This window comes from Cydia pomonella, chromosome 25 (assembly GCF_033807575.1).
Source record: "Cydia pomonella isolate Wapato2018A chromosome 25, ilCydPomo1, whole genome shotgun sequence".
Taxonomy (NCBI): Eukaryota; Metazoa; Arthropoda; class Insecta; order Lepidoptera; family Tortricidae; genus Cydia; species Cydia pomonella.
In genome coordinates, this window is record NC_084727.1 from 5,141,213 (window position 1) to 5,152,705 (window position 11,493).

At 37.0% G+C, this 11,493-nt stretch overlaps 1 protein-coding gene across 2 annotated transcripts; it reads left to right on the forward strand.

Moving 5' to 3' along the window:
* The first annotated feature begins 238 nt into the window (after window positions 1-238).
* Window positions 239-8,066, forward strand: LOC133531639 (gastrula zinc finger protein XlCGF57.1-like). Of its 2 annotated transcripts, XM_061869960.1 has the most exons (5): window positions 239-540; window positions 1,041-1,221; window positions 1,776-1,835; window positions 1,914-1,964; window positions 5,377-8,066. In XM_061869960.1, exons 1-5 carry the CDS (start codon window positions 415-417, stop codon window positions 6,972-6,974), a joined length of 2,016 nt encoding a protein of 671 aa, XP_061725944.1. In that variant the 5' UTR covers window positions 239-414; the 3' UTR covers window positions 6,975-8,066. The 2 variants fall into 2 exon arrangements, with proteins under 2 accessions (XP_061725944.1, XP_061725945.1); XM_061869961.1 differs by lacking the exon at window positions 1,914-1,964.
* The last annotated feature ends 3,427 nt before the right edge of the window (window positions 8,067-11,493 follow it).

Genomic DNA, 11,493 nt, shown 5'->3' on the forward strand with positions numbered 1-11,493 from the left:
GAGGGTGGCTTCTCAGGGTACTCAACTCAACCAAGACGGGAGGAGAACGCAAGATAACCGACGCTCGACTCAAAGTTTACAAAACAACTAAAAGTGAGAATTGTCAAATTAAAATTTTTTCACTTGACACTGTTGACAGATAATTGACAGTTAAAGACCACAGATTATGTAAAATAGGGTGCGATGCTAGCGCTAATACAATAGTAGCGGAACTAAAGTTGTCATACCCCTGGTATGCAATACATTGATCTGATTGATCAAAATTTGACTTAATTTTACGTCCATAAATTGTATTTGTAGACAGGCTCATGGCTTCGTTCCTAATAAGAATAAAGTACATGCTTAATAAAGACGGAAATGAAAAACAAGGGCGTTAACGTTACCTGATAGTGATATCGTGTATATGTTGTCAAAATGGACTTATACTCATGTAGCTGCTGCCTGCTACGGCCGCCAGAGAAGGGGCTCACTACGCTGTACAACCATAACGGCAAAACGGAGGTATACTCCGACATGCTAAGAGAATGCTTTGAGATAAATGTAGGTATCACAATATTAATGCACGAATAATAGGTGCAATCAAAGCCGCTGGCCCCTTTGAATTGAACGCCACGCCTGTGGTTTTTGCTGATATATATGATATTGGGCTGTAACAGCGCGCGTCAGTTTATGTAGTTAAGCTTCAGTGATAAGGGATCACTCAATAAATCTTTGTTTTTTTGCTAAGGACCAGCCACAGTTAGGAAATACTAATGTTAAATAATTTTATAAATTCGCAGATTAGATTCAGATGCTTGCACAGTTCAGTTAAGAATTGTAATTGTGTTAGATCTTGTACAAAAAATTTAATTGAATTTTGTGCCATTTTGAAAATATAACATGTATTCTCATTTGTCTCCGTCCCATGTTACCACTCCTATACATAAGACTGGGACAGACGGGAATTTGAATATACCAATTCCCATCTGTGCCTGTCGAGTACAAATGGGAATACACCAAATCTAAATCAGTACAAATAGTTTTATATAATCTTCTTTCAGCTGATCTTGGGAAATGATAAGTATGGAATCTGTGAGGTGTGTCTTGGCCGCCTGAGAGATGCAAGTGATTTTAAACTGCAAGTGAAGTGCAGTCAAGCAAAGCTGCATGAGTGTCTGCAAATAGATTTATCTGACACAAAAAAGATAGAGGAAATAACCCTCAAGGAGAAGCATGAAACAGGTAGTTAAATAAATATGTAGGATCAGTTATACTTGTGATGCTTATAAAATATCAAAAAAATAGTCACATTTTAAAATAGTATGATGTCAAAATATTATGGAAAAAGTTATGATTAACATTAAAGTTATAATGGACAAATTCACTGCTTTGGGCAAGACTCAAACAACCTTTTGGAACACTGATCTGACTGATGACTTTCTTAGGGTCTCCCCACTTATATTGACGCGGAATCGGCAAAAGCCGTAAGAAAAAAGCTTTATGTCTTAGCAAAAAGAGTGAATAAGGTGTTGTTCGGCTCGGTTCGCAACGATCGACGCCTGCCGACGCGCAGCCGCCGTTTTCGCTTTTATTGCGCAGACATAAAACTTATTTTCTTAAGGTTTTTGCAAACCTTGCAGTTAGGGCACTAACACTTAACTTTCTAATCAAAAGTGGCATATGTCATTTTTGAGTTATTAGAATTTTGATTTTATTTCAATTTATCAAATTTGAAATTTAAATGATATAATCGGTCGGGAGTCGACGGCCTACCACTCCAAGGGCTTTTGTTGCAGATGATGGCACACAGTTTAATATCAAGTTGGAGAAAGCCTGTGGAAATGAGGCTGTAAGGCGTAAGTATTTACTTTTATCCATGAATAAATATTTAATATATTGTGTTTAACATCGCTGTGATGTGATTTTTTCCTAAGGTGAAATCAAATTGGAAAAATCTGATATTGAGATGCCTGATGGAGAGACAGGTAAGAAAACAAGATAAAACCAAGATTGTTAAGATAAAGCCACTCCCATACAATTTATTTTTGATCACACTTGCTCGAAAAAGATCTTATTTATATGCAGGTGCACTAAAGGACTCATATTGTTCCAACGGGAGTTATGAATTGTAAAAAAAAGCTATAACTCCCTTGGGAGCTCTTTTTTGTTTCAATTGTGTCACTAATTCATACCAACCAAGCAGGTATAAATGAGTTTTATTTTTATAATTTATTATTTAGGTATCCGTGCCTCCCGCTTGAACCACCTATGAGATAACACCCTTGTAACTCAGCCCTAATGGAGTGAATTTCTCAACTAGCAGCGTCATCTATCGCGCCACTCGAGTACCAATGTCGCCCGGTTGCCAGCTTTCGGCTGCTTTGTCCTCAGTACGCTTTTATAACTCAGCCGAGCAACACGTCTACAACACAACACATCTATCGACAAGTTAAAAAATGATTAATTTAATAGCCATTTAAAATATTTTTACACAATTTTCAATCATAGCTGAATGCCGAATAGGTCTGATGTGCCTTCGATGCCTAACCTGTCAAAAATGACAATATGGCAGATGAATGTTAGAAATGTTTTTTTTTTATGGAGGATAAGCAGGCGTTTGACCACGATCTCACCTGATCGTAAATGATGATGATGATGATGAGTGGTGGTGATGTCACCGTATTTAAGAATTATTTCGCTTAAATTTAGTTTTTTCTTCGCAAGTGTGATGAAAAACATTGTGTGTAACTCCGGGGTTAGAATATTGCAAACTCGGGTCCACTTAAGACTCCAGCCTGCGGCTGTCGTGCATCTAAAGGCCTCGTTTGCAAAATTTCACTTTTTGGGTTCATATGACTCTTAAAAACTAACAATTTAAAAATCTCTGATAAATTATTGATTGACAGGTTGTTAGACTTCATAATTTTTAAGACCAAACAGATTTAAGTACTTCTGTAATGTGACAAGTGAATGTAGCGAAATGGTATAATGAAATATGGAGTCCAGTTAGTTATATAGGTTGTTTATTTACGTGCTGAATATATAGATCATACTAAAGAGACTTGGTTGTAAAAAACGTGCCCCTTAGTTTGACATCCAAAACAGATGGCACTGTACAACTTTTGATAATCAGAGTTACCGCAAAATGTATTGAGTTGTACATCGCCATCTTGTTTGCCTCATTTGCCTGTCAAATTCGAAGCACGAAATTGTCTTCGATTTTATCTTATTCAGTTAATGTATCTTTAGTCATACTGAGCAACTTTTACTATGAGACCAAAATGTTAAGATCAGACAGCCAGCATGTATGAAGAAGACAAAATTGATTTCGCGATTTCGGGGTCGGAGGCCTCAGTATGACCTATATATTCACCCTGTCAATTATTGCTGGTGACCAAATAAACAGCCTGTATTTTCCAACAGTTCTGTGCTTGATGCATCCTTAAATGTGAATACCAGTAAAGGGTACGTGTCTATTGTGTCTTAAATAAATAATTTAGAATACTATATTTCTGTCAATATTTCTGCGGGTTACAGCCTTTAAAACTAATGTTTTTATTCTCCAAATATAACCAACCAAGCCGTTGGCAATGAGCTAACTAAAACCTATGGCTCCATTACTATGTGGCACTTCTAAAACGTGTTCCAAATTAAATGAGTAAGACTTTTTTTATTTGACGACATCTTACACAGATGTACCTTAGCCTACAACTAAGCAAAACTTGTAGAGTCGGACTAAGCTAAGTTGGCAGCGATTTTGATAGCCTAGCCTATGCAAGTGTTAAGTAAACGTCATTCTTTCATAGAAGTTTGACGTTTGAAATGGCACTTGCACTATCTGGGCTGCCTAATTCTCTTGGACTGACTCTACTATCTGCACTAGGCGTTAGGTGGCTTACTCTCATAATCTACCTACGTTCTGCTAAACGGGCAGTACGTCGCGGTATCGGTATTGCCCTGTTGCTTTTTAACTAAAAAACTCCTTTCAGGCTGTAGACATATTGAAGTAAATATATTAAACGGGTTAATAATAGGGAGTATTACTGCGATGTTCTGCCGCCAGAGTGCAGCATTAGCATCTATCGTAGACCATAGAGTAATTTATACATACTGTGTGTTTTGTCAAGTTTTCACAGATAATAAAATATGACATTTATGCATCAAGGCGGTTTGTTATATTATATTTTTATTTTTTTAATTTATATTATAATTTCGATTTTCTTGTTTCGAGGTAGGCCCTTTGTAAACAAACCGCCTTGATGCATCAATATCATTTTTTAGGGTTCCGTAGTCAACTAGGAACCCTTATAGTTTCGCCATGTCCGTCTGTCTGTCTGTCTGTCTGTCTGTCTGGCCGAGGCTTTGCTCCGTGGTCGTTAGTGCTAGAAAGCTGAAATTTGGCATGGATATATAAATCAATAAAGCCGACAAAGTCGTACAATAAAATCTAAAAATTTAATTTTTTTAGGGTACCTCCCCTATACGTAAAGTGGGGGTGACATTTTTTTTTCGCTTTAACCCTAGAGTGTGGGGTATCGTTGGAAAGGTCTTTCAATACTAATAGGAGTTTTCAAGAAACATTTTTTGATAAAGTGAATATATTCGGAGATAATCGCACCGAAAAAAAAAAGTGTCCCCCCCCCCTCTAACTTTTGAACTATAGGTCCAAAAAATATGAAAAAAATCGTGGAAGTAGAGCTTAAGAAAAACATTAAATGAAAACTATAGCGGACATGATCATTTTAGCTGTTTTTGAGTTATCGCAAAAAGTTTTCCCTTCATAGTAAAACGACTTACTTTAATTAGGTACTGATTATGCAAATTTGCCTATTTGTTTAACTCGGGTGAAAGGTACCGTTTCATCCCTTGGTTAACAATTTACTATACTTTAAGCTCCAGTTTAGCTTATTGTGACGGAAGAGTAACTACGGAATCCTACACTGAGCGTGGCCCGACACGCTCTTGGCCGGTTTTATTATATTTTGTTTTGATGGTTTGTGGCAGTGGCGCCCCTACGCAGAGTTTGGCGTAAAATTCCTTATTATGGTAGAATATCCTTCGCCTTATTTCCAATCGTAATTCGAGGTCGTAGCCGGGCTCCTGCTGCAGGTGAAGGCCGCTTTGACACCTCGTTACGTATTGGAAGAATTCGGGCAGTATTCAACCTGCCTGACTACGGGAATGAGAATGACTCGTTATAAATATTTTAAAAGTGCTTCTCTTGAAAATGGGCCCTTATATATGTCAATTTACCTGTGTTCACTACATAACATAACCATTAAGTCTACGAAGCTGACGGTCTCGGTTTCGAATCCCGGTAAGGACATTTGTTCCTGAGTGGTGTGGACTGCGCCGATTTGTGTCAGATTATCCTATACCATTTTTTTTTAATTTCAGTGGCGTTATACGGCGGGGCACCAACGCCGGCGCCTGCTGACGTAACCATCTGCGACTCGCCAGAACCAGCTGCCACGTCCGTCGACGCAGCGCACACATGCGACATCTGCCAGAAATCATTCGACCACCAATCCAGGCTTAAAGTTCACCGTCGAATACACACCGGAGAGAAACCGTACTCGTGCAACGTATGCAACAAAAAATTCGCACAAAAAGGCAACTTGAATGCTCACTTCAAATACCACATGGGCGACTTTAAGTTTTCTTGCGATAAGTGCGACACACGATTTACACAAAAATCTCATTGGAGCAAACACATGTTGATACATACCGGAGAAAAACCTCACAAATGCAAAGTGTGCAACAAACAATTTAGACAAAAAGGTAGCTTAAATGTTCATTTGAAAATACATTTGAAATCTGAAAGTAATCGTCTTGAACCAGGAGAACTGCCTTTATGTAAAAAAGAAATAGCAGATAACTCAAATAATCGTTCAAAAGATTTGGGAGAAAAACCTCACACCTGTGATATATGTAAAAAACAATTTGCAGAAAAATGTAATTTAACAGCTCATCTCAAAAATCACACGGGGGATTATCAATTCTCCTGCGATGTCTGCGAAAGGAAATTCGCTTCAAAGTCCAGCTTGGACACTCATAAATTTGTTCACATGGGAGGAAAACCGTTCACATGCGAGATATGTCATAAAAAATATACTACAAAAAGTGTGTTAAGACTACATTCTAAAATTCACTCGGGGGATTACAGCTTTTCCTGTGATGTGTGCAGCAAACGGTTCATACAAAAAGAAGCCTTAATAAAACATATGCGCGTACACACTGGTGAAAAGCCTTATTCCTGCGATATTTGCCAAAGGAAGTTCTCGTACAAATGCGGCTTAAAGAGTCATTTAATAGTTAGACACGGCCAAGTTCTAGACCGCCCCAATCAACCCGTCCCGTCCTATTCATGTGAAGTATGCAGCAAGCAATTCAAATGTAAGTCCGCTTTAAAAAGACATGTACAGACTCACACAGGTGAAAAGGAATTTAGTTGTGATATTTGCGGGAAACAATTTTCACTAAAAAGTTCTTTAACTAAACATATAGATATACATATGGGAAAAAAACCACATATGTGCGAAATATGTAGCAAGCGATTCACACTAAAAAGTACTTTAAGAGCTCACAGAGAAACGCATAATGAAGAACGACCATTCGCCTGCGAAATATGTAATAAGGCATTCAGACTGAGCAAATGTTTACAGGACCATATGAAGGTGCATGAGGACTTTAAGCAACACTCTTGTGAAGTTTGTGGCCAGCAGTTCAGACATAAATCTGCTTTAACCGTTCATATCCGGAGACTCCATCTTAGAGAGAGGCCGCATACTTGTGATGTATGTGGGAAGAATTTTCCAGTTCTTGCCGAACTAAAGACCCATTATCGTGTACACACAGGCGAGAGACCGTACGCTTGTTCTGTTTGCCATAAGAAATTTCATCGACACGATGGAATCAGGCGACATCTTATACGAGTCCATCATGAGAAACCCACAAAATATATTAAATTAAAAGAATTTTCTGGTAATAGCTAGATTAAAACTGTAATACCATAAATATACAATTTTTTAATAAGATGTATCGGAATTATACTGCTACTACAACTACCGTTAAAACTATGGTACACGTTCATGTATGGCGGCGGTCGCGTGAGGCGGAGACTAATGAGAATACATTACTTGAAACTATATTCACCGCTCATCATCTTCTAATAATATTTCAAGGTACCTTAAAAGAGAAATGCTGAAACAGTTGCAAGGAAATTACAATTAAATAACTAGTGGGTACATAATTGGAGCATCCTGTACTCGGGCGAATGTAGACCCGTTCGGCCAGCGATAAGCAACAATAGGATAAGGAAACAAAATGTATCTCCTCTCAGTGCAATGATTATCGGTTTTTTGTAATTTATAAATTGCTGATAATAACCTGAACCTGAGTATAGTTATTATGAACAATTGAACAGTATGTTATGCTTTTAAGATAATTTATTTTTGTATAACATCTACTACGGGAATGGAGTATCCAGATAAACCTTAGGGCCTACGCTAGCTGGCGCGGGTGCACGGAGCGGACGAGCGAGTTAACGAAAAATAGTATGAGCAACGCTAACTGAAGCGGACGCGTGCGGCGGATTTCACCTACAAATAGCACCCGCGTGCGTGCGCGCGTGGCAGGCGTCCGCGTCAGCTAGCATAGACCCTTACAGGTTTAACGATACTTAGTAAATAAGCTTAGTTTTTTTTTGTAATTACCTGCATTAAAAAAAAACATATATCAGTATTTTAAATGTTTCCTATAGTTTCGATCGATAAGAAAAATGTGAGCTTTGTTTTAAGTAGGTATTACTTTGTGAGTTCTGGATATTAGCCAAAAATGCGAAGCTTATAATTCAATGTTACGGTGATCATGAGGTACTTATATTATAAAATGAATACAAAAATAATGTGGACTAAAATGTAATCTTTATTTATTTTCAGACTTACAATATTTATACAATGTTCTACATATTTTTTACTATATTTTTTGTTGGAAGTCGAGTTGAATAAAACTATACCTATAGCAAGTAAGCTTAAGTCCGCCTCTTGTACACAATTTGTTTTATGCAATAAAGAAATGTAATTAAATGAGTTCCTTAAATTTGGGTAACTGTTGAAACCGTATATTTTAATATTATGAATTACTATAGTTATATACTTAACAGTTTGACTTAATTTGCCGATAGATGGCATAAGTAGTAGCGATTTTGGAAATTTATTATGGTAGTTTTTGTTGTCAATTAACACTAAAATATTTGGAATAACAAACATGCAATAGTTTGCATTTAAAGTCACAATTTAGCGATTTGTTGTTTAAGAAAATTAATTACCAAATTTAATAATAAGCGATATGTTTGTTATTGTTAAATAGGTAACATTGAGTCACTATTTTATCTAAGTAAATCGGTATCCTGGGAATATTCTGAATCTAGATCTTAGTTACTTAAAAAAAAGGAAAGGAAAACGTAATAATTTGTTGAGTAATTTATATAACCAATTTTAGTGAATGTATAGGTACATTTACGCAAATCGTTTTGACTTCCTTAATTTTCATCATACTAAAATAATATTTATATTGAAATAGTCAATAGTAAAAGTAAAATGGCACATGACACAAGCAATTCTCTACAAAACCTGTGTGCGCCCAGTTTTTACCTACGCCTCATCTGTCTTGGCTAATGCCTCTAGAAAGAAATTTAAAACACATAGGAGTCAAATCCCTTTAGTGCGTCATTTCATGAAAATGTTGTCAAGGAGGTAGGCACGTTCTCGAGGACAGTGATGACGAATTCACTCTTGAGAACGTACTTAGGCCTCCCGCCCATTTAAACCTCCCATCCACAACGTACATTATCATCGTCTCCTCCCACGACAGTAAGTCATCCTTCCATCAACTCCCCTTGCTCACAATCACCTTCAGGCTCACATTTGCTACCACGACCAGGTAACATCCCGTCTGGTCCTCTCTGCTAAGAGTGCTAAGTAAGTCGCCAGTCAGCCCAAAAAGCGGCAAATTAAGCCCAAGAGTATCTCTACCACATTATTTGCTGTAACACCTAACTGCACTGTAAACATCAATGAATTTGTCAACACTAATAACTCCATTGTAGATATTAACAACTCAAATGTAACTAATGCTATTAACTCTAACGTTGATACAAATGTTAATGAACATGATAATAATTCTGATGACCCCTTTGAATACTTTGCCCTGAGCCCTTAAGGCTCAAAGATTCAATGGGAATCTACCTAAACCTTCGTTTGTAAGTAGTTTTTAGTTATTTGCTCTGTACACCTTTTGTGTACTCACCAGTCCGCCAAAGAGCAAAGGGTGCCCGCCGGTGCGGTCAAGAAGTCCATATCAAAATAAATACCAGCCTTTTGTTCGTCCGGGCTCCGTAAAGTGCACATCGTGTCACCGGTGCGTGGTGTCTTGCTCCGCTCATAGATTCGCGGTGGTCAGAAAACACGACGAGTTCGACAAGGATGTTGCAGGCTTCGAATGTACAATACAAACTGCCCTCAGGACAATATAAAACTGCCCTTTTCAGTGGCAATAGAAAATTGCACTTCTTATCGGAACGAGACACGACGGAAGTCGATGTGTAGGGATTATGATCCTTCTGTAGTTTTATCTTGGCCCCTGATCTTTGGGGCGTTAGGGTTACATTTTTCGGTGTTTCTTTCTTTTAGCAGGACCGCATTGGACGCGATAGCAGTACGGAGGCTTAGTGTAGTTCGGAGCTTGCACGCGCTCTCGGCTACGCTTTGGGGCAGTCTATTCCATTTTTATTTGTGCCGGCTGATGACTACTAAGACTGATTCTGGTTTCTTTGCCCTAAGCATTTCTACATCATAGTGCCTACCTCTTTCAGGAGTCTCACGTCACTCACGTCAGCTTAATCAATCTATTCTGTTTCCGTGTCTTCATTCATCTCGTCACTAATCCATTCAGAAGACAGTTTGTTCTAAAAATATGAAGATGTCTTAGAATCAAATCATACAAAACATTAACATTACATCACGAGTATATTAAAGACTGAAAATATCAGCCATTCCTTCATTCAAACCTTTTTAAGTTTGGCTATTTATTTCTTAACTGTAAAACATTGTTCGAAGTGTAACAAATGTGAAGTAGGTAACTGGACTGGAATATTGTTATTTTGGGGACCTTGTTTCATTGGTTTTGTTCTTCTGTTTAATTGGTGAAGTTTAAACCAATTAAGTAACTATTTTGTGGAAGATTATTGGTGTTTTGAATGTAAGAGAACTAAATTTCCAAAAATCCAAAAAGCGATTTGGATAGCCCAGAATGCGCAAGTGTTATTTTAAACATCAAATTTATATGAAATTATGACGTTTAAATAGGTAACACTTGCGCAGTCTGTGCCAACGAAATCATTACCAACTTAGCTTGATCTAACTCTAGTAAAACCTAAAATGATTTTGTTTGTAAACATAAAAAACCTGCATTCAAATAGATTAAGAGAACACATTCAAATTGGTTCACCAATTTATGAGCTATGGTGCCACATTTATAAGTAACCTAAATTGACGGTATGTTCAATTTAGGCTATACCTTTCAAAGATTTTTACCAGGCAATTAGGGAAATAACTGAATGATTCACGGGTAAACCATTCATCAAGCAGTGCGAATTAATTGAAATTGTACCAAATTGTAAACCAAATCGTTGTGGCTGCAGCTACCAGCAACCTTACTGACAATAAGTTGGTACTTCTTTCCAAAAGATTATATAACTTATTTATAGAACATTATGTTATTGAAAGTGGCAAAGTGCTTATATGTATGTGTACTCAATAATAAAATGAAAACCTAAGTGAGGTTTTTTACTATTCCTTTCAAATCTTAATTTTATAACCTTTATTTTTTTACTTATAAGTTAAATGAAAAAACGCGGCCAAGTGCGAGTCGGACTCGCCCATGAAGGGTTCCGTACCATTTATGATGTATAAAAAAAACTACTTACTAGATCTCGTTCAAACCAATTTTCGGTGGAAGTTTGCATGGTAATGTATATCATATATTTTTTTTAGATTTTTCATTCTGTTATTTTAGAAGTCACGGGGGGGGGGGGACACATTTTTTCACTTTGGAAGTGTCTAAACTATTCAGTTTAGAAAAAAATGATATTAGAAACCTAAATATCATTTTTGAAGACCTATCCATAGATACCCCACACGTATGGGTATGATGAACAAATTTTTTTTTGAAATTTTATGACTTATTAAAAAAAACTGCTTACTAGATCTCGTTTAAACCAATTTTCGGTGGAAGTTTGCATGGCAATGTAAATCATTTTTTTTTAGATTTTTATTCTGTTATTTTAGAAGTTACGGGGGGGGGGGGACACACATTTTTTCACTTTGGAAGTGTCTCTCGTGCAAACTATTCAGTTTAGAAAAAAATGATATTAGAAACCTAAATATCATTTTTGAAGACCTATCCATAGATACCCCACACGTATGGGTTTGATGAACAAATTTTTTTTTTTTA